The sequence below is a fragment of the Hyperoodon ampullatus genome (genome assembly GCF_949752795.1).
Source record: "Hyperoodon ampullatus genome assembly, chromosome: X".
Lineage (NCBI taxonomy): Eukaryota > Metazoa > Chordata > Mammalia > Artiodactyla > Ziphiidae > Hyperoodon > Hyperoodon ampullatus.
In genome coordinates this window covers 41,419,698-41,439,319 of record NC_136913.1, presented here as the reverse complement: position 1 = coordinate 41,439,319, position 19,622 = coordinate 41,419,698, and the positions used below count along the sequence as shown (strand labels likewise).

At 43.7% G+C, this 19,622-nt stretch overlaps 1 protein-coding gene across 1 annotated transcript in view; it reads left to right on the top strand.

Moving 5' to 3' along the window:
• Positions 1-736: 736 nt before the first annotated feature.
• The window catches only part of DIPK2B (divergent protein kinase domain 2B), a gene marked incomplete at both ends in the record, with an annotated part of 47,776 nt that continues 28,890 nt past the window's right edge, over positions 737-19,622 (top strand). Inside the window, 2 exons of the mRNA XM_079728311.1 lie at positions 737-972; positions 9,184-9,448. Coding sequence (XP_079584437.1) covers positions 737-972; positions 9,184-9,448 — 501 coding nt within the window. The remainder of the gene's footprint in view (positions 973-9,183; positions 9,449-19,622) is intronic.

Here is a 19,622-nt window from a genome sequence, read left to right as displayed (position 1 = left end):
CAGCTGGGTGAAGGCAGAAGGATCTTTCTGGTGCTCCCGTCATCATGCCAGAGGCCACCGGGTCCTTTCCCCTCCTTTCTTCTCAGATTGCGCTTGTCTGTTCCCTAAGCAGTAAAAAGCCTTCACCTTTCAAATCAGTACCAAATGTGCCCCTTAATGGCGGGCAAAATGACTTCTAGTTATTTCACAGCCAAATATGGCTGGGTAAGGGACGGGCCAAATGATCCACCGCAGGAGGCCGGGGAGGGGCTGGTGTGCGTGTGTCTGTGTGTGTGTGTGTGATCCATGGGGACAGATACACCCAGAATTAAAACAGTGGAAGGCGGAGACCTTCAAGATCCTTTGACGCTCCCAGGTGGAAACCAGGTCGGACATACATCCTGCATGGACCTTTCCTGCCCAGCCAGGATATCCTGTGTTTGTCAAAAGGACTGCACAGGGAGGCCCTGGCCATTGTCCTTCCCGAAATCTGCTAGTCAGCCCCTCCCCAGGCTGCAGCAGCCGCCCCGGGGCAGAGGAAGAGTAACTCTGGAAACGGTGTTATCAGCATCCTCCATGGATTTCCTCACCTCCTCCCCGGCCTCGTTAGCCCCAAGCTCCTTAGCATCCTCAAACAGAAACCTGGGAAGCTGGAATGGGGTCAGCGCCCTGAAGCCAGCCCTCTCTCTTTTGCCAAGACCTGCCTCTGCACAGCCCTAAGTGGGCAGCCGAGGGCTGCAGCTGGAGTCCCGAGCCCATGATGGAGCCGCGGCTGGGGCCTGAGGCTGCAGTCCTCCACCCGGGCTGGGCAGCCCTGCTGCTGTGGGTCTCAGGCCTGAGCTACTCTGTCTCCTCGCCGGCTTCTCCCTCTCCTTCTCTGGTGCCCCGAGTCAGAACCAGCTACAATTTTGGAAGGACTTTCCTCGGTCTTGATAAATGTAATGCCTGCATCGGGACATCTATTTGCAAGAAGTTCTTTAAAGAAGAAATAAGGTCAGAATCTCAATCAGATAACTCTGAGGGGCAAAATTCTGTTCCCTTCATGTGATGATGTCCAGGAGTTTCTTGAAATCAAGTCAGGGTGTAATTTATGAATTTATGGGTGGGAGCTGAAGCAAAGCCATTTAATCATAGTGGGAATGAGTTAAAGTTGGGATGGGAAGGGGGTAAGGTGTGAAGCCAAATTCCAGCTCTAAATGCTAAATCCAAAGTTTCCTTTGGAAGTGGGAGCTTAAAGCTTTAAAGTTTTCTATGAATGGAGTAGCCTGGGACTATTGAGTTTACCAAGTTCATTTCTCATAGTGGGAAGGAAATAAAATTTATAGAAAGCTTACTATGTGACAGACAATTTAAAGCTGTTTTTATTTTCTCCTCACAACAATCCTGGCAGTTAGTGTTTTGCACTCATGACTCAGATAGTGAACTGAGACCTAGCAAGGTTCAGTGACTTGCCCAAGGTCACCACCTAATAAGTGGCAGATCTGGAATTCAAACCGAGGCAGTTTGCTCCCAAGTTTCTGAACAAGTTTTCTGCTGTGAGATGTTGCCTTGATCAGAGGAAAACCTAAGTTTAGTAAATCTCAATGCACCTGGCTCTCACCAAAGAATAGGACCACACTCTGGAATTCAGGCCTGTCAACACACGGTCAATGTGTTGGCCTTTACTTGGCCTTTACTATGACCAAGACCCAGCACGTGCTGTAATGGCATTGCTATAACTCTGGTCATTGCCCTCCGGGATATCAGGACAGGGGAACAGTGTTACAAGTAACAATAATAAGGCCTGATCCGATGCAGGCCAGAAGTGAAGTGTAAAGGACCTCGGGGAGCTCCAGGGAGAGGATATTAATTCCAAATGGGGACTGGAGAAAGGCTTCTCCAGGGGAAGGTGTTCTGAGCAAGACCTTGAAGGATGAGCTGAAATTTAGTGGGAGGAGAGGGGCTTAAGTTAGAAGGATCAGCTTGAGCAAAGGCCCAGAGGTGTGGGAAGAGGTGAGAAGTCTTAGTGGCTGGAGCATGGGGCACAAGTGGAGGCATGGCAGCAGGAGGAGGTTGGAAGGGTCAGATGGGGCCAGGGGCCTTGAATGCCATACCAAGGAATTGGGACTTAACCTGTGAGCCGGTGGTCTCCAGCCTTTTCAATAGACCCTTTGTAATAGGCCTCTTCTCTTGTGCCTTCCCCCAAGGTCCTGCCTCTGGCTTGTAAGATTTGATGACCAAGCAGAAGGCATTCATTTGCAATAATTTTATTTCCAATCTGTATTAACCAAAGACATATTTGAGTATTCAACTAAGTTACTAAACAGAAATAACAAATAGAAAATACCAACAAAAATGTTGAACTTCTTTTGTGAGATGGTAGATATTATAGGGAGTGGATGTGAACTTTTCCTATTAGACCATTTTTAAAAAATTTTTATTGGAGTATAGTTGATTCACAATGTTGTGTTGGTTTCAGGTGTACAGCAAATTGAATCAGTTATACATATACATATATCTACTCTTTTTTAGATTCTTTTCCCATATAGGCCATTACAGAGTATTGAGTTCCCTGTGCTATACAGTAGGTCCTTATTAGTTATCTATTTTATATATAGTAGTGTGTACATGTCCTATTAGACCATTTTTTAAGGCATTTTGAATGTTAAAAAGTTGAAAGACCTTCAATTGAGGAAGCTCTACTGCAGGCAACGGTGAGGCTGTTAAGTGGGGTGGGGACAAGATGAGGCCTGCATTTTGGAAAGATCTTCTGGAAAGCAGTGTGCAGAACAGCCTGGTGATGCTGGCAGGGGCTGTTAGACCAGTTCTCCTAGTCCAAGAGAAAGATCATTGGGAACAAAGCAGGGCAGGAAGGACGCAAGTCAGTTCAGCTAGAGAATCATTTTGTTGATCAACTCGATGTGACAGGAAATGAAGATGTTGGAAATGAACTCAAGATTTCCCACCTAAGAAATGGGATGGAGAGGACCAAAAACACAGGGGAAGTGGGACTGATTCCTTGGAGAAAGAAGGCAGTGAGAATATGGACATATTTTAAGATAGGAGGGAGGGAAATTAAGGGATTCAACTGAGGAAGAACTCCAGATTCATATCCTCCTCCAGATAAGTAAACAAGAGTGTATGAATATTACAGTCGACTTTTCAAGTGGAAAGAAATGAGGTTTTTCTCATCAGTCAGGTAATGACCATATTCAGGAAGCCTTTCCCCAAACAGGTTTGTGTTCCAGTTGAGTTCAGGATATTACTTCAGCTCCCTCAGAATTCATTTTCCACGTGCGCCCGCCTGAAAGGGAAGTGTGCTGATCCAAGCAGGAAAACACCAGGCGGGGCAGGTTGAGGTTTGGAATGCTTCACGTTGAGAAATCACATCCTCAGCGCAAGGAAGCAGAGAGGTAGTAAGTGGCTCTGGGAACGTGGACTTGTTTATAGTCCTTTTCTCTACATTGTAAATAGTATTTTCCTTATTTTAAAAGTGATATCTCTTTATTTTAGAATTTTCAGGAAATATTGATTAAAGAAAGCACAAAATAAAAATCACAGACAATTCCTCACCAAGAGATCAGCGTTTAGTTAACATTTTGGTATATGATCCTTACCACCTTTTTTCTAAGTATGGATTAAAATTTTTTCAACAAAAATGTGATCATACTATGCATACTCTTTTGGAAACTTTTATTTAACCATGTATCGGAACACCTTTCCACATTAACTATTCTACTCCACAATTTGATTTTTAGTGGTTTCGTGGTATTTGATTGCATCAATCAACCATAATTTATTTAACTAATCAACTATTGCGGGATAACAAGGGTTTTTTTTCACTTTTCATTATTATAAAGAGTGCTATGTTGAACATCCCTGTGGCTAGACTTTTATGCACATCAGAGATTAACTCCTGTAACAAATTCCTAAAGGTGAAATTTCTGGGTCAAAAAATACAGTGAATTTTTAGGATTTTGAGGTATATATATATATATATATATATATATCTCCAAATGGAGACTTCTACCTATAGAGTTTACTTTTTGCACACTCAGAAATGTTTACTATTACTATTATTTTTATTATGGATTTCTTCTCAATTGAGCCCTTTTTGCAGGCTTCTTGCCCATTTGTATTTCTTCTTTGCTAAATTGTCTACAAGTTCACATCCTTTGCCTCTCTTTCCAATGGTGTGTTTGCTCATCTTGTTTTTGTTCATCTCCAAGCATTTCTCCACTTTTAAAACTGATCATAATGCTACCTTAGGAGAAAGCCCATCCAAAACTTTCAGATGTTAGGCTGAAATGCTATAGCCAGGCAAGCATTAGTACTCCAGTCCTGGTCCTCAATAAGGACTGGACAATGCTTGCTGTTCAGCAACAAACAGAGGCTGAGCTCCCCGGGCTGGCTGGGTAGGCTGAAGACACATGATTGGTGGAAGGATGTCACCTTTCCTTCTTTACCTATCTTTTCTTTGACAAGAAAGGTAATCATGAATCTGATGCTTCCCATACACAACCAATGATCTTTGACCATTAGAATGTTTTCAGTACCAGTTTTCTATGCATTACAGGTTGACTTTCAAATCATGAATGAAAAAGTTAAGGGAAGCTAGAAAAATGAGTCAACCTGATTTACATATTCTTCCTACTGAATATATCCCTATATATAAAATCATAAGTGACCACCCCAACTGGCAAGTTCCACCAGGATCTGATTGATCAGTATTTGCATATGTGCAAGTAACAGGTAAGGTGAAAGTGTGGGGTATGGGGTACTTAATGGCAGTATTTCTGATCAGAATCACTCCTAAGGATTCCTCAGCTCTTATGAGGATGGACGTCTTACCTTGCCTTCCTTACTGTACCCACATGGCCTTACATCCTCAATCCCCATTCCCAAAGTCTTAAAGAATGTTTAAATACTCTGAGTGGTGGAGGACTCACAGCAAAATAAGTAAATCATTAAGTTTTATTTTACCTTCCCTTCTCCCTTGCCCTTGTCTTTCTCCTTCACCTCAGAAGGTGATAGTAATTACTGCTTTAACTCACTTCCTCAAATGAATTCAGAGGTCTTGGGAGCTTCAGGGCCCCAGAGCTTATGGCAAAAATATCCGTCTACACATTCAATCATCCATACATGCACCCATCCATCCATCCATTCACCCATTCATCCAAGCATCTCTCCAGGCATTCTTCCACCCAACCTTCACTCTGTGCATCCCATTCATCCAGCCCTCCATGTATTCCTCTACTCACTTAACCATCTGTTCATTCAAATATCCATCCAACCATCCATCCATCCAACTAAAATCATTGGGTACTAACATGGAACCAAACACTCTGCTAGGCACTTAGTTACAAAGTTGAAGGAGGCCCAGTCCTGGCCCTGAAGGAAGACAGAGACATGAACCAATGATTAAAGCAGAGTATGAGGACTATACAAAATGTCCTACACAGGATGTCATGGGAGCATGTGGGAGGGAACCTATCTCAGACTCAGGGGATGAGGGAGTGTGAATCAGAAGAGATGATACCTGTCTGGGTTTTAATGGGTTGGGTAGGGATTATCCAGAGAGGAAAGAGAAAGTGTCTCAGATAAAGGGATCAGCATATAACAAGGTGAGTGGAGGCTCAGAGGCCCAAAACAATACGGCTTAGCCAAGGATGGTCAGTGGTTTGGTGAGACCAACGCAAGCTTGTGAGGGGAGCAGCAGGAGATGGGCTTAGGAAGAGCCTTGTGAAGTATGAACTGTATCCTGAGAGCTTTGGAAAGATGCTGGATGTTTTAAGTGTCCTGAGGGGTGGAGAAGAGGGAAGAGAGCCACGAAATATTTAGGAAGGCGTGGCTACAAACTTAATGTTTGACTGGGTGCAAGCACAAGAAACATACATTCTCATTCCAATGTTGTCACTCTCCCCTACACCCCCAGCCTGCTCTCCATGTTGAGGGGCTTGCAAGGAATGGGACCACATGACATTTATTCTTTCTTCCAGCTCTGGGAAACTATGACCTTGCTTGTCCATCTTTTAACCCAGTGAGGAACTCGGCCAGGCTCACTACAAACATGCCCATGATGTCAGTTCAGAAGGAAGGTTAGAACTCTGCCTCTATTTTGTGGGTTTCCAAATTCTAGGATATTAACATTTTAGTGAATAAGCAGCAGGGCCCATTTTCTCACTGACATTCTTCAGTTCAATAAAGTAGGTAATCAAAGTTATAAGCATATTCGTTTTTTTCCCGTTCAGCATCCTAAAGTTAATACCATTTGGAAAGGGGGAGAAGTGTGGCCTGTAAACCTGTTTCTTTGTCCTCAATTGGTCCTCATGGGACACCTCAAGCCATGGCTGGACATGCACCGGGATCCATTACAGTCACCTGCCAAGTCAGTGCTGTCCTCTCAGTAGAGCCTCCTCAGAAGGTGGGGACAGAAAAAGAGGACAATGAGGTTATCCCACAGGGTAGGGCATCCGTCTCCATGCCATCCCCACAAACTGGGAGACAAAGCCCCCTGAGATCTGTCCTCCCCTGCCACTGATTTTCTATGATTCTTCAGACAAGTCATCTTCAATTTTCTCATCCTCAAAATATAATGGACAAAGTGAGAGAGTGGCATGGATATATACACTACGAAATGTAAAATAGATAGCTAGTGGGAAGCAACCGCATAGCACAGGGAGATCAGCTGGGTGCTTTGTGACCGCCTGGAGGGGTGGGATAGGGAGGGTGGGAGGGAGGGAGACACAAGAGGGAAGAGATATGGGAACATATGTATATGTATAACTGATTCACTTTGTTATAAAGCAGAAACTAACACACCATTGTAAAGCAATTATACTCCAATAAAGATGTTAAAAAAAATTAGATAACCAACAAAGACCTACTGTATAGTGCAGGGAACTAATAACCTATAAGGAAAAAGAATCTGGAAAAGAATTAAATATATATAATGAAAGGGGGACAGGGACAAAATCATCTTTAAGGACCTTGCTAGCTATAACTCCTAATAATGTTACCCGTCTGTTACCAAGCACAAATTCATAAAATAGATGATAGAGGACTAAGTAGCAGCATAGTGGTTTAGAGTACAAGCTCTGGAGCCCTGAAGGCTACTTCCTCCAGTTCCTGGCTGTGTGACTTGGAGCAAATCACTGAACTTCTCTGTGCCTCAGTTTCCTCATCTGCATGGTAATAGTAGTGCTGACCTCATAGGTTTGTTGAAAGGTTTAACTGACTTAATGCACATAAAGTGTTCAGCAAAGTGACCGCTAAAGTGATTCATAGATGTGTATCGCTGTTATTGTTATCTAAGAGAGCCACCTAGTTGTAAATCCTTAGTCACAGGCCCTTGGGGAGGGGTGGTTTGAACCCCCATGAACAAGAGTAGCTACAGGAAACAGGCCTGCCTCGGGGGCCTAGGCCCTTTCATATTCTCCCAGTGGGGAGGATCATTTCCCATGGTTGTCCTAAAAATGCCAATAGAGTTGATTCCTTGCAAGTTTTCAGTGTCTGGTCTTTTTAAACAGATCTGTGGCAATGTCCTTGAATGGAATTCTTTGTGGCTACTTCCACTGCAGTTTGAATGGTCCTGCATTGCAGAAGGTACTTACTGACAGTTTCTTGGAGCAACTTCTTTGAAAAGCTTTCAGTCTAAGAGTCTTAGTTACCCTAAGAGGGTAACTGTATCATATAAGTGAGAAAACAATACAATGTAGGGTTTGGAGCTAGTTCCTCCAAAACTCATTATCATGAGGTTGCCCAGTAATGCCCAATGATAAGAATTTAAAGATTCTTATTGAAATTAAATTAAAAACAACAAGGTCCTACTGTATAGCACAGGGAACTATATTCAATATCCTGTGATGAACAATAATAGAAAAGAATATGGAAAAGAATGTATATATACGTATAACTGAATCACTTTGCTGTACAGCAGAAATTAACACAACATTGTAAATCAACTATACTACAATGAAATAAATTTTTTAAAAAATAAATTAAAGGGCTTCCCTGGTGGCGCAGTGGTTGAGAGTCCGCCTGCAGATGCAGGGGACACGGGTTCATGCCCCGGTCCGGGAGGATCCCACATGCCGCGGAGCAGCTGGGCCCGTGAGCCATGGCCGCTGAGCCTGCGCGTCCGGAGCCTGTGCTCCGCAACGGTAGAGGCCACAGCAGTGAGAGGCCCGGTTACTGCAAGAAACAACAAAAAAAAAGAAATTAAATATATAACATATAAGCCTAATTTTCATTTGCAGTATAACCCTCAATTATTAATAATAATGAAGAGACACATTTTCTTAGTACTTTTTCATACATTAATCAGAAGGAGATAGAACATTCTTCCCTGATGGAACTGTCAGCACACAGCTGGAGGAAGGACTGGAGAAAAGGGTCAAGGTGGTGCCTAGAAAATCAGCAGATGCTAATAGGCCAGTGCCTCTCCCCTGGGGAGGATTCCATTGTGTGGAATCACACACCTCCTGGATCCCACATAGCTTTGAATTTGGTGACCCTTTAGCAGCCACTGTTCCCTGACACTTGGTTGGTACTGATAACTTATCTGTGGACTGAAAGCAAAATTGATGGGGCTTTTTGGGGTTGGATATGAAGAGGCAGTGCCCTCCCCAGTGCAGGACCAGAAGCCTCTTCAAGAACTGTGGTTTCAAGACCCAGCTGTTGTTCACAGAGTGGGCCATTGCTAGAACCAGTGTAGCGAAGCAGAAAGATCATGGGTTTTTCTGACAGACAGCCCTGAGTTTGCATCTCTGCTTAGCAACATATTATCTGATCTTGCAAGGCACTTAAGCTCCACAAGCCTCAGTTTCCACATCTGTAAAGTGGGGATGGGTTATTAGGAGAGTCAAAGGTACCAGCATGTGTAAAGCTGCTGCCTTCACATGGGGTAGAAGTTCAGAAAGCCATGGCTAGTCCTTCTGCACCATTTGGATGAAGAAGATAAAAGTTTGGTTTTGGAATGCAGGTCCCTCGCCTTTTCTGACATCACATATACACTTCCCTAAGCTTGAGGAAACACAAATAGTCCTCTCGCAGGAGGAGGTTGGAGCTTCCCAGGCTAAGGAGAAGAAATGGATCAGAACAGATGTTCTCCCCCATCTCCCTGTCCCCGGGCTCTGCTGGCTCTGGCAGTGTGGCTGGTCCCTGCTTAGTCCCTGCTCCCTCTCTCCAGCTCCCAGGCTGATCCCCAAAGGGCTATTCTTCCAGGTTTGACAACTGGCTGGCCTCACACCCTGGACTGTTTCCCGACGACTTGCCTTCTTACCCTGTAAATTACTCGGATGATTTCAAAACCTGGCGCCCCGTGGAGATCTCAAGGCTGGTCAGCAAACACCAAAACGAGATCTCAGACAGGAGAATCTGTGCCTCCGCAGCCGCCCCAAAGACCTGCAGCATTGAGCGCGTCCTGCGGAAAACAGGGAGGTTCCAGAAATGGCTGCAGGCCAAGCGCCTCACACCGGACCTGGTGCAGGTGAGAGTACTGGCTGTGGGGGTGGGGAGAGGGTGCAGAATCCATTCCCAGCTCACATCTCAGTCTGGGCAAAAGGAATTGTAGTCTGTCTAAAGTGGGACAAAACAATGTCATGAAACAGCATGGCTTGTGACAAGACAGGAACTAAACAGGTTTAGTTATAGGGACCCTTCCCATTGTCATTCTCCATTCTCTCTGATATGACCCTCAGCGACTCTTTGGGAAACAGTTCCTAGCTCCCACCTCTGGTCTGAAGGACGGAGGACCCTCACCAGCCTTCCCCCCACCACCACAATGTTTGCCAACCCCTAAACGGTGACCGTTCTTAGAAGCTCCCATATGCATCCCGTTTCATGATCCAGAGACCCCACTTTGAAAATCAGCTTCCTCTTTGATCTCCCACCATAAAGAAGAACCAAACCTGAGTCACTGCAAAAGCAGACTCTGATAACACAGCTCCCTCCTCCCATCTGAGAGCCCCCACCCACTCCCACGAGTAGGCTGCCTTCAGAACTTCAGCACGTTGCCAGCGCCATCTTATCCTGCATTGGTCCCCTCCTGCACTATCGCCACTGGTATCGTGTTTTTCATCCGGACCAGCACAGTCATGTAACTCCACACACATCCAGCTGGCCCCTTGGGGCAGAAGATGCCACCTCAAAGGACTGAGGAGCCGCTCACCTTCAGCAAAGATGGGAGAGGAGAGGCTCACCTGTCTCCCTGTCATGATGAGGCTGGAGGATTTGGCATCCCTCAGGGGCACGCCAAGTCTGTTTCTTGAACTCCCCAGGCCATTAGCCCCTTCATATGGGCACATAAGGCTGCCTGGGTAACTTCTGAGCACTAACAGACCCTCCCTTTGGTCTCTTTGAGATGAGCAACCCAGAACAAAGCAGAATCACTGGGCCCTGCATATCTCGACCACGTGGCAAGACCATGTGGCTTTATTCTAAAGTCGTGTGGAAACTGCCTTGAAATCAAGAGGAATCGAGCTGCTGGTGACATGGCCATCATCTGGTATTGAGCTTTCCAATGTGGTCCTTTTGTACTCTGCACTTTATGAATCTCACTGGCATGGAGTGGGGAGAAAATAAGCCAGAGGAAGTCAAACTATTGCCAGGTTGGGGAGGTGGTGGCAGGACCCAACCTAAGGGTCTTGGAGTTGGTGTGGGAAACTGGAAGTGGAGTCTCAGGTGGGAAGAACCTTATGGGAGCTGCTCAACACTGGGCAGAACCAGAAGACAGAGGACAGATATCAAAGCCCACACCATGGTACACACCCTAGGTGTAATGCCCCTGTGCCTCTCCTTCTGTGCCTGCAGACAGAGCCTCCATGCACTGGCCTGGGTACCCACCTCCTGCCATTCTCAGGCTGACCACAGCTAATACTGAGGCATGGGAAGGACCAATATGAGACCTCCTCTGCTTTGCCTCAAATACGTGCTCAGGAGCAAATAGAAGGCCCCAGGAAGAGCAAAACAAGATATGCAAGGGTTTGTTTCAGAACCCCTTGAAAATCCCATCACTTCTTCCTGCCCCCATTGCTGTCTGGTCCCACGCTGACAGGCACGGTTCCCCCAAGGCACCGGACTACCTCCACCTGGGACCTAACAAATGTACCAAAGGACAGAACATCCTGGTGCACAAGATACACTTGAGATTCCACAGAAAGTGGCTAAACTGGCCTTGGGCTTTGAACTAAGGAAGACACCCTCTTTCCTTCATTTTCTAGACACTTCCATAATACAGTGGGGATTATCCCAGGAGGCCTAGGAAGTCCAAAGCAACCCACCCAGTACATCTAATGCCACCTACCTTGATGAGTATAGACATTGTGGTAGGGGCAAAGGATCCCTGGGGTCCGGAAACTGTGGTTGAGTCCTGACTCTGCCACTAACAGCTGTGACAGAACACAAAGGAGCTCAGAGACGCAGGAAGAACAGAGAGCTTCTGGTTCCTGTTCATCCATGTGACAAAGGTGAATCAGACACAAGCTCTATCCCCCAGGATCATGTGGCCCAATGGTGAGGACAGACAAGAACACAAACCACCATAAAGTGTTGTAGTGGATGTTATGATAACAGCCTGTATGGGGACAAAGGACAGACTATTGACTTGGATCCCTCACTCACTGACCAGTTGACCTTGCATTTAAGTCTAGGACTTCCCCACTCTACCCTGACATTCCTCCTCCAAAACTGTGCTGGGGGGAGGCGTCTGGATCATCTCAAAGGCCCTCCCAGTTCTGACATTCTTTGATTTCACATGACTCTACTTCACTTAGTTAAGAAATCCTAATTGAATGCCTACTATCACCAGACACTGTGCTGGGTGCCTTGATGCCCTGTTTCTCAAAAGGCAGCATATAGTGCCTGCTTTACCGGATTCATTCATCCTAGTGAGCTTATAGATATGAAGATGTTTTAGAAAAAGTCCATCACCATAGAAATGTATGGCAGTGTTGTTGTAATAAGTGGGTCCCTTTCTTAAATTTCTTGTGCTAAAACTTGCTCTACCAATTTTGTCATCGTGCATTAACATACAGCTAAACAAGCTTTCCTTCTTTCCTTTTCTTTTTTTAACATCTTTATTGGAGTATAATTGCTTTACAATGTTGTGTTAGTTTCTGCTGTATAACAAAGTGAATCTGCTATATGTATGCATATATCCCCATATCCCCTCCCACTTGCGTTTCCCTCCCACCCATCCTATCCCACCCTTCTAGGTGGTCACAAAGCACCGAGCTGATCTCCCTGTGCTATGCAGTTGCTTCCCACTAGCTATCTATTTTACATTCGGTAGTGTATATATGTCCATGCTACTCTCTCACTTCGTCCCAGCTTACCCTTCACCCTCCCCGTATCCTCAAGTCCATTCTCTATCTCTGCCTCTTTATTCCTGTCCTGCCCCTAATTTCTTCAAAACCTTTTTTTGTTTAGATTCCATATATATGTGTTAGCATATGGTATGTGTTTTTCTCTTTCTGACTTACTTCACTCTGTATGACAGTCTCTACGTTCATCCACCTCACTACAAATAACTCAATTTCATTTCTTTTTATGGCTGAGTAATATTCCATTGTATATATGTGCCACATCTTCTTTATCCATTCATTTGTCGATGGACACTTAGGTTGCTTCCATGTCCTGGCTATTATAAATAGTGCTGCAATGAACATTGTGGTACATGACTCTTTTTGAATTATGGTTTTCTCAGGATATATGCCCAGTAGTGGGATTGCTGGGTCATATGGTAGGTCTATTTTTAGATTTTTAAGGAACCTCCATACTGTTCTCCATAGTGGCTGTACCAATTTATATTCCCACCAACAGTGCAAGAGGGTTCCCCTTTCTCCACACCCTCTCCAGCATTTATTGTTTGTAGATTTTTTGATGATGACCATTCTGACTGGTGTGAGGTGATACCACATTGTGGTTTTGATTTGCATTTATCTAATGATTAGTGATGTTGAGCATCCCTTCATGTGTTTGTTGGCAATCTGTATATTTTCTTTGGAGAAATGTTTATTTAGGTTTCTGCCCATTTTTCAATTGGGTTGTTTGTTTCTTTGATATTGAGCTGCATGACCTACTTGTATATTTTGGAGATTAATCCTTTGTCAGTTGCTTCATTTGCAAATATTTTCTCCCATTCTGAGGGTTGTCTTTTCGTCCTGTTTATGGTTTCCCTTGCTGTGCAAAAACTTTTAAGGTTCATTAGGTCCCATTTGCTTATTTTTGTTTTTATTTCCATTTCTCTAGGAGGTGGGTCAGAAAGGGTCTTGCTGTGATGTATGTCATAGAGTGTTCTGCCTATGTTCCTTCTAAGAGTGTTATAGTGTCTGGCCTTACACTCAGGTCTCTAATCCATTTTGAGTTTATTTTTGTGTATGGTGTTAGGGAGTGTTCTAATTTCATTCTTTTACATGTAGCTGTCCAGTTTTCCCAGCACCACTTATTGAAGAGGCTGTCTTTTCTCCATTGTATATTCTTGCCTCCTTTATCCACGATAACGTGACCATATGTGCGTGGGTTTATCTCTGGGTTTTCTATCCTGTTCTGTTGATCTATATTTCTATTTTTGTGCCAGTATCATACTGTCTTGATGACTGTAGCTTTGTAGTATATGCTGAAGTCAGGGAGCCTGATTCCCCAGCTCTGTTTTTCTTTCTCAAGATTGCTTTGGTTATTCAGAGTCTTTTGTGTTTCCATACAAATTGTGAAATTTTTTGTTCTAGTTCTGTGAAAAATGCCATTGGTAGCTTGATAGGGATTGCATTGAGTCTGTAGACTTCTTTGGGTAGTATAGTCATTTTCACAATGTTGATTCTTCCAATCTAGGAACATGGTATATCTCTCCAAATCTTTGTATCATCTTTAATTTCTTTCATAAGTGCCTTATAGTTTTCTGCATACAGGTCTTTTGTCTCCTTACGTAGGTTTATTCCTAGGTATTTTATTCTTTTTGTTGCAATGGTAAATGGGAGTGTTTCCCTAATTTCTCTTTTAGATTTTTCATCATTAGTGAATAGGAATGCAAGAGATTTCTGTGCATTAATTTTGTATCCTGCTATTTTACCAAATTCACTGATTAACCCTAATAGTTTCCTGGTAGCATCTTCAGTATTCTCTCTGTATAGTATCACGTCATATGCAAACGGTGACAGTTTTACTTCTTCTTTGCTGTTTTAGATTCTTTTTAATTTCTTTTTCTTCTCTGACTGCTGTGGCTAAAATTTCCAAATCTATGTTGAATAATAGTGGTGAAAGTGGGCAACCTTGTCTTGTTCCTGATCTTAGTGGAAATGATTTCAGTTTTTTCACCACTGAGAATGAGGTTGGCTGTGGGTTTCTCATATATGGCCTTTATTATGTTGAGGTAAGTTCCCTCTATGCTTACTTTCTGGAGGGTTTTTATCATACATGGGTGTTGAATTTTGTCAAAAGCTTTTTCTGCATCTATTGAGATTATCATATGGTTTTTCTCCTTCAGTTTGTTAATATGGTGTATCACATTGATTGATTTGCATATATTGGAGAATCCTTGCATTCCTGGGATAAACCCCACTTGATCATGGTGTATGATCCTTTTAATGTGCTGTTGGATTCTGTTTGCTAGTATTTTTTGAGGACTTTTGCACCTATGTTCATCAGTGATATTGACCTGTAGTTTTCTTTTTTTGTGACATCTGTGTCTGGTTTTGGTATCAGGGTGATGGTGGCCTCATAGAATGAGTTTGGGAGTATTCCTCCCTCTGCTATATTCTGGAAGAGTTTGAGAAGGATAGGTGTTAGCTCTTCTCTAAACGTTTTGTAGTAGTCACCTGTGGAGCCATCTGGTCCTGGGCTTTGGTTTGTTGGAAGATTTTTAATCACAGTTTCAATTTCAGTGCTTGGGATTGCTCTGTTTATATTTTCTATTTCTTCCTGGTCCAGTCTCAGAAGGTTGTGCTTTTCTAAGAATTTGTCCATTTCTTCCAGGTTGTCCATTTTATTGGCATAGAGTTGCTTGTAGTAATCTCTCATGATCCTTTGTATTTCTGCAGTGTCGTTGTTACTTCTCCTTTTTCATTTCTAATTCTATTGATTTGAGGCTTCTCCCTTTTTTTTCTTGCTGAGTCTGGCTAATGGTTTAATCAATTTTGTTTATCTTCTCAAAGAACCAGCTTTTAGTTTTGTTGATCTTTGCTATTGTTTCCTTCATTTCTTTTTCATTTATTTCTGATCTGATCTTTATGATTTCTTTCCTTCTGCTAACCTTGAGGTTTTTTGTTCTTTCTCTAATTGCTTTAGGTGTAAGGTTAGGTTTTTTATTTGAGATGTTTCTTGTTTCTTGAGGTAGGATTGTATTGCTATAAACTTCCCTCTTAGAACTGCTTTTGTAGCTTCCCATAGGTTTTGGGTCGTCGTGTTTTCATTGTCATTTGTTTCTAGGTATTTTTTGATTTCCTCTTTGATTTCTTCAGTGATCTCTTGGTTATTAAGTAATGTATGTTTAGCCTCCATGTGTTTGTATTTCTTACAGGTTTTTTCCTGTATTTGATATCTAGTCTCATAGCGTTCTGGTCAGAATAAATTCTTGATACGATTTCAATTTCCTTAAGTTTCCCAAGGCTTGATTTGTTACCCAAGATATGATCTATTCTGGAGAATGTTCCATGAGCACTTGAGAAGAAAGAGTATTCTGTTGTTTTTGGATGGAATGTCCTATAAATATCAATTAAGTCCATCTTGTTTAATGTATCATTTACAGCTTGTGTTTCCTTATTTATTTTCATTTTGGATGATCTGTCCATTGGTAAAAGTGGGGTGTTAATGTCTCCTATTATGACTGTGTTACTGTCGATTTCTCCTTTTATGGCTGTTAGCAATTGCCTTATGTGTTGAGGTGCTCCTATGTTCGGTGCATAAATATTTACAATTGTTATATCTTCTTTTTGGATTGATCCCTTGATCATTATGTAGTGTCCTTCTTTGTCTCTTGTAATAGTCTCTATTTTTACGTCTATTCTGTGTGATATGAGAATTGTTACTCCAGCTTTCTTTGATTTCCATTTTGCATGGAGTATCTTTTTCCATCCCCTCACTTTCAGTCTGTATGTGTCCCTAGGTCTGAAGTGGGTCTCTTGTAGACAGCATATATACAGGTCTTCTTTTCGTATCCGTTCACCCAGTCTATGTCTTTTGGTTGGAGCATTTAATCCATTTACATTTAAGCTAATTATCGATATGTATGTTCCTATTACCATTTTCCTAATTGTTTTGGGTTTGTTTTTCTACGTCTTTTCTTTCTCTTGTGTTTCCTGACTAGAGAAGTTCCTTTAGCATTTGTTGTAAAGCTGGTTTGGTGGTACTGAAATCTCTTAACTTTTGCTTGTCTGTAAACGTTTTAATTTCTTTGTCGAATCTGAATGAGATCCTTGCTGGGTAGAGTAATCTTGGTTGTAGTTTTTTCCCTTTCATCACTTTAAATATGTCCTGCCAGTCCCTTCTGGCTTGCAGAGTTTCTGCTGAAAGATCAGCTGTTAACCTTATGGATATTCCCTTGTATGTTATTTGTTGTTTTCCCCTTGCTGCTTTTAATATTTTTTCTTTGTATTTAATATTTGATAGTTTGATTAATATGTGTCTTGGCATGTTTCTCCTTGGATTTATCCTGTATGGGACTCTCTGGGCTTCCTGGACTTGATTGACTATTTCCTTTCTCATGTTAGTGAAATTTTCGACTATAATCTCTTCAAATATTTTCTCAGACCGTTTCTTTCTCTCTTCTTCTTCTGGGACCCCTATAATTCAAATGTTGGTGCATTTAATACTGTCCCAGACATCTCTGAGACTGTCCTCAATTCTTTTAATTCTTTTTTCTTTATTCTGCTCTGCAGTAGTTATTTCCACTATTTTATCTTCCAGGTCACTTATCCGTTCTTCTGCTTCAGTTATTCTGCTATTGATCCCTTCTAGAGAATTTTTAATTTCATTTATTGTGTTGTTCATCACTGTTTGTTTGCTCTTTAGTTCTTCTAGTTCCTTGTTAAATGTTTCTTGTATTTTCTCCATTCTATTTCCAAGATTTTGGATCATCTTTACTATCATTACTCTGAATTCTTTTTCAGGTAGGCTGCCTATTTCCTCTTCATTTGTTTGGTCTGGTGGGTTTTTACCTGCTGCTTCATCTGCTGTGTATATCTCTGTGTTCTCATTTTGCTTAACTTACTGTGTTTGGGGTCTGCTTTTCGCAGGCTGCAGTTTTGTAGTTCCCTTTGTTTTTGGTGTCTGCCCCCAGTGGGTGAGGTTTATTTGGTGGCTTGTGTAGGCTTCCTGGTGGAGGGGACTGGTGCCTGTGTTCTGGTGGGTGGCACTGGAACTTGTCTTTCTGGTGGGCAGGGTCATGTTCAGTGGTGTGTTTTGGGGTGTCTGTGAACTTAGTATGATTTTATGCAGCCTCTCTGCTAATGCGTGGGGTTGTGTTCCTGTCTTGCCAGTTGTTTGGCATGGGGCATCCAGCACTGGAGCTTGCTGGCTGTTGGGTGGATCTGGGTCTTAGCGTTGAGATCGAGATCTCTGGGAGAGCTCTTGACGATTGATATTATATGGGGCTTGGAGGTCTCTGGTGGTCCAATGTACTGAACTCGGCTCTCCCACCTCAGAGGCTCAGGCCTGACACAAGGCCGGAGTACCAAGACCTTGTCAGCCACATGGCTCAGAAGAAAAGCAAGAAAAAAAGAAAGAAAAATATAATAATAATAAATTTAAAAAAAAATTTTATTAAAAAATATTTAAATAAAAAAGAAGAGAGAAACAAATCCACCAATGATAACAAGCGCTAAACACTAAACTAAGATAAATATAAAAATCAGAAACAAATCAGTCACGGACAGCAAACCCCAAGTCTACAGTTGCTCCCAAAGTCCACAGCCTCAATTTTGGGACGATTCGTTGTCTATTCAGGTACTCCACAGATGCAGGGTACATCAGGTTGATTGTGGGAATTTAATCTGCTGCTCCTGAGGCTGTATGGAGAAGTTTCCCTTTCTCTTCTTTGTTTTCCCAGGTCCTGGGGTTCAGCTTTGGTTCTGGCCCCACCTCTGCGTGTAGGTCGCCCTCAGGCATCTGTTCCCGCCCAGACAGGACGGGGTTAAAGCAGCAGCTGATTAGGGGGCTCTTACTCATTCAGGCGGGGGGAGGGAGGGGTATTGTAGTTATAATTGGAATGCAGGGTGAGCCTGCTGTGGCAGAGGCCAGCATGATGTTGCAACAGCCTGAGGCACACCGTGTTCTCTCCCGGGGAATTTGTCCCTGGATCATGGGACCCTGGCAATGGCGGGCTGCACAGGCTCCCAGGGGTGGGGGTGGGGGTGTGACCTGTGCTTGCACTCAGGATTCTTGGTGGCTGCAGCAGCAGCGTTAGCGTTTCATGCCCGTCTCTGGTATCCAAGCTGATAGCCGCGACTCATGCCCATTACTGGAGCTGGTTTAGGCGGTGCTCTGAATCCCCTCTCCTCGCGCACCCCGAAACAATGTTCTCTTGCCTCTTCGGCAGCTCCAGACTTTTTCCCGGACTCCCTCCCGGCTAGCCATGGCGCACTAGCCCCTTCAGGCTGTGTTCACGCAGCCAACCCCAGTCCTCTCCCTGCGCTCCGACCAAAACCCGAAGCCCGAGCCTCAGCTCCCAGCCCAGCCCGCCCCGGCGGGTGAGCAGACAAGTCTCTGGGGCTGGTGAGTGCTGGTCGGCACCGATCCTCTGTGCGGGCATCTCTCCGCTTTGCCCTCCACACCCCTGTTGCTGCGCTCTCCTCCGCGACTCTGAAGCTTTCCCCCTCCGCCACCCGCAGTCTCCGCCCGCGAAGGGGCTTCCTAGTGTGTGGAAACCTTTCCTCCTTCACAGCTCCCTCCCACTGGTGCAGGTCCCGTCCCTATCCTTTTGTCTCTGTTTATTCTTTTTTCTTTTGCCCTACCCAGGTACGTGGGGAGTTTCTTGCCTTTTGGGGGGTCTGAGGTCTTCTACCAGCGTTCAGTAGGTGTTCTGTAGGAGTTGTTCCATGTGTAGATGTGTTTCTGATGTATTTGTGGGGAGCAAGGTGATCTCCACGTCTTACTCGTCTGCCCTCTTGAAGGTACTCCTTTTCCTTTTTTCTGCTAAAAAGGCATCCATTAACAGCACCTTGTTTAGACACAGCCAAAGTCATAACCATTTTCTTTCTTTTCTTTTTTTTGAGGGGGTGGCTCTCTTAGCCCATCTTTTCATCCCCACCAAAGAGTTTTCCTTTCCTTATAAAAACCAGAAAAATATCAGCAGCCACTTTATAAACTCTGGACAAACCCATGCTTCTTTCATCCACCAAGCTCAAGGTCATTGCCATCCAATTATGGCACCGTCTCTTCACTCTCCTGTCCTTTCCAGAGACCCTTTGCCCTTAGGATCCCACAGCAAGCACAAGGTGCTCTGTATCCTTTCCCTCCCAGACCTTATCCAGGCAGTACCCAAACTCCTGCTCTTTTCTTCTTAGCAAAACTCACCTATCAAGTGCTTTCAAATGGACCCAGCATCACCAAAGGTGGGGAGAAAAGAAAGTCACCCATCCAATCAAGAGAGATGAAAACAAGTGCTCAAACAAAAACTTGTATACATTGACTGTCGGTCCTGCTCATGAATAAAGAAAGTCAACTTGGATGAG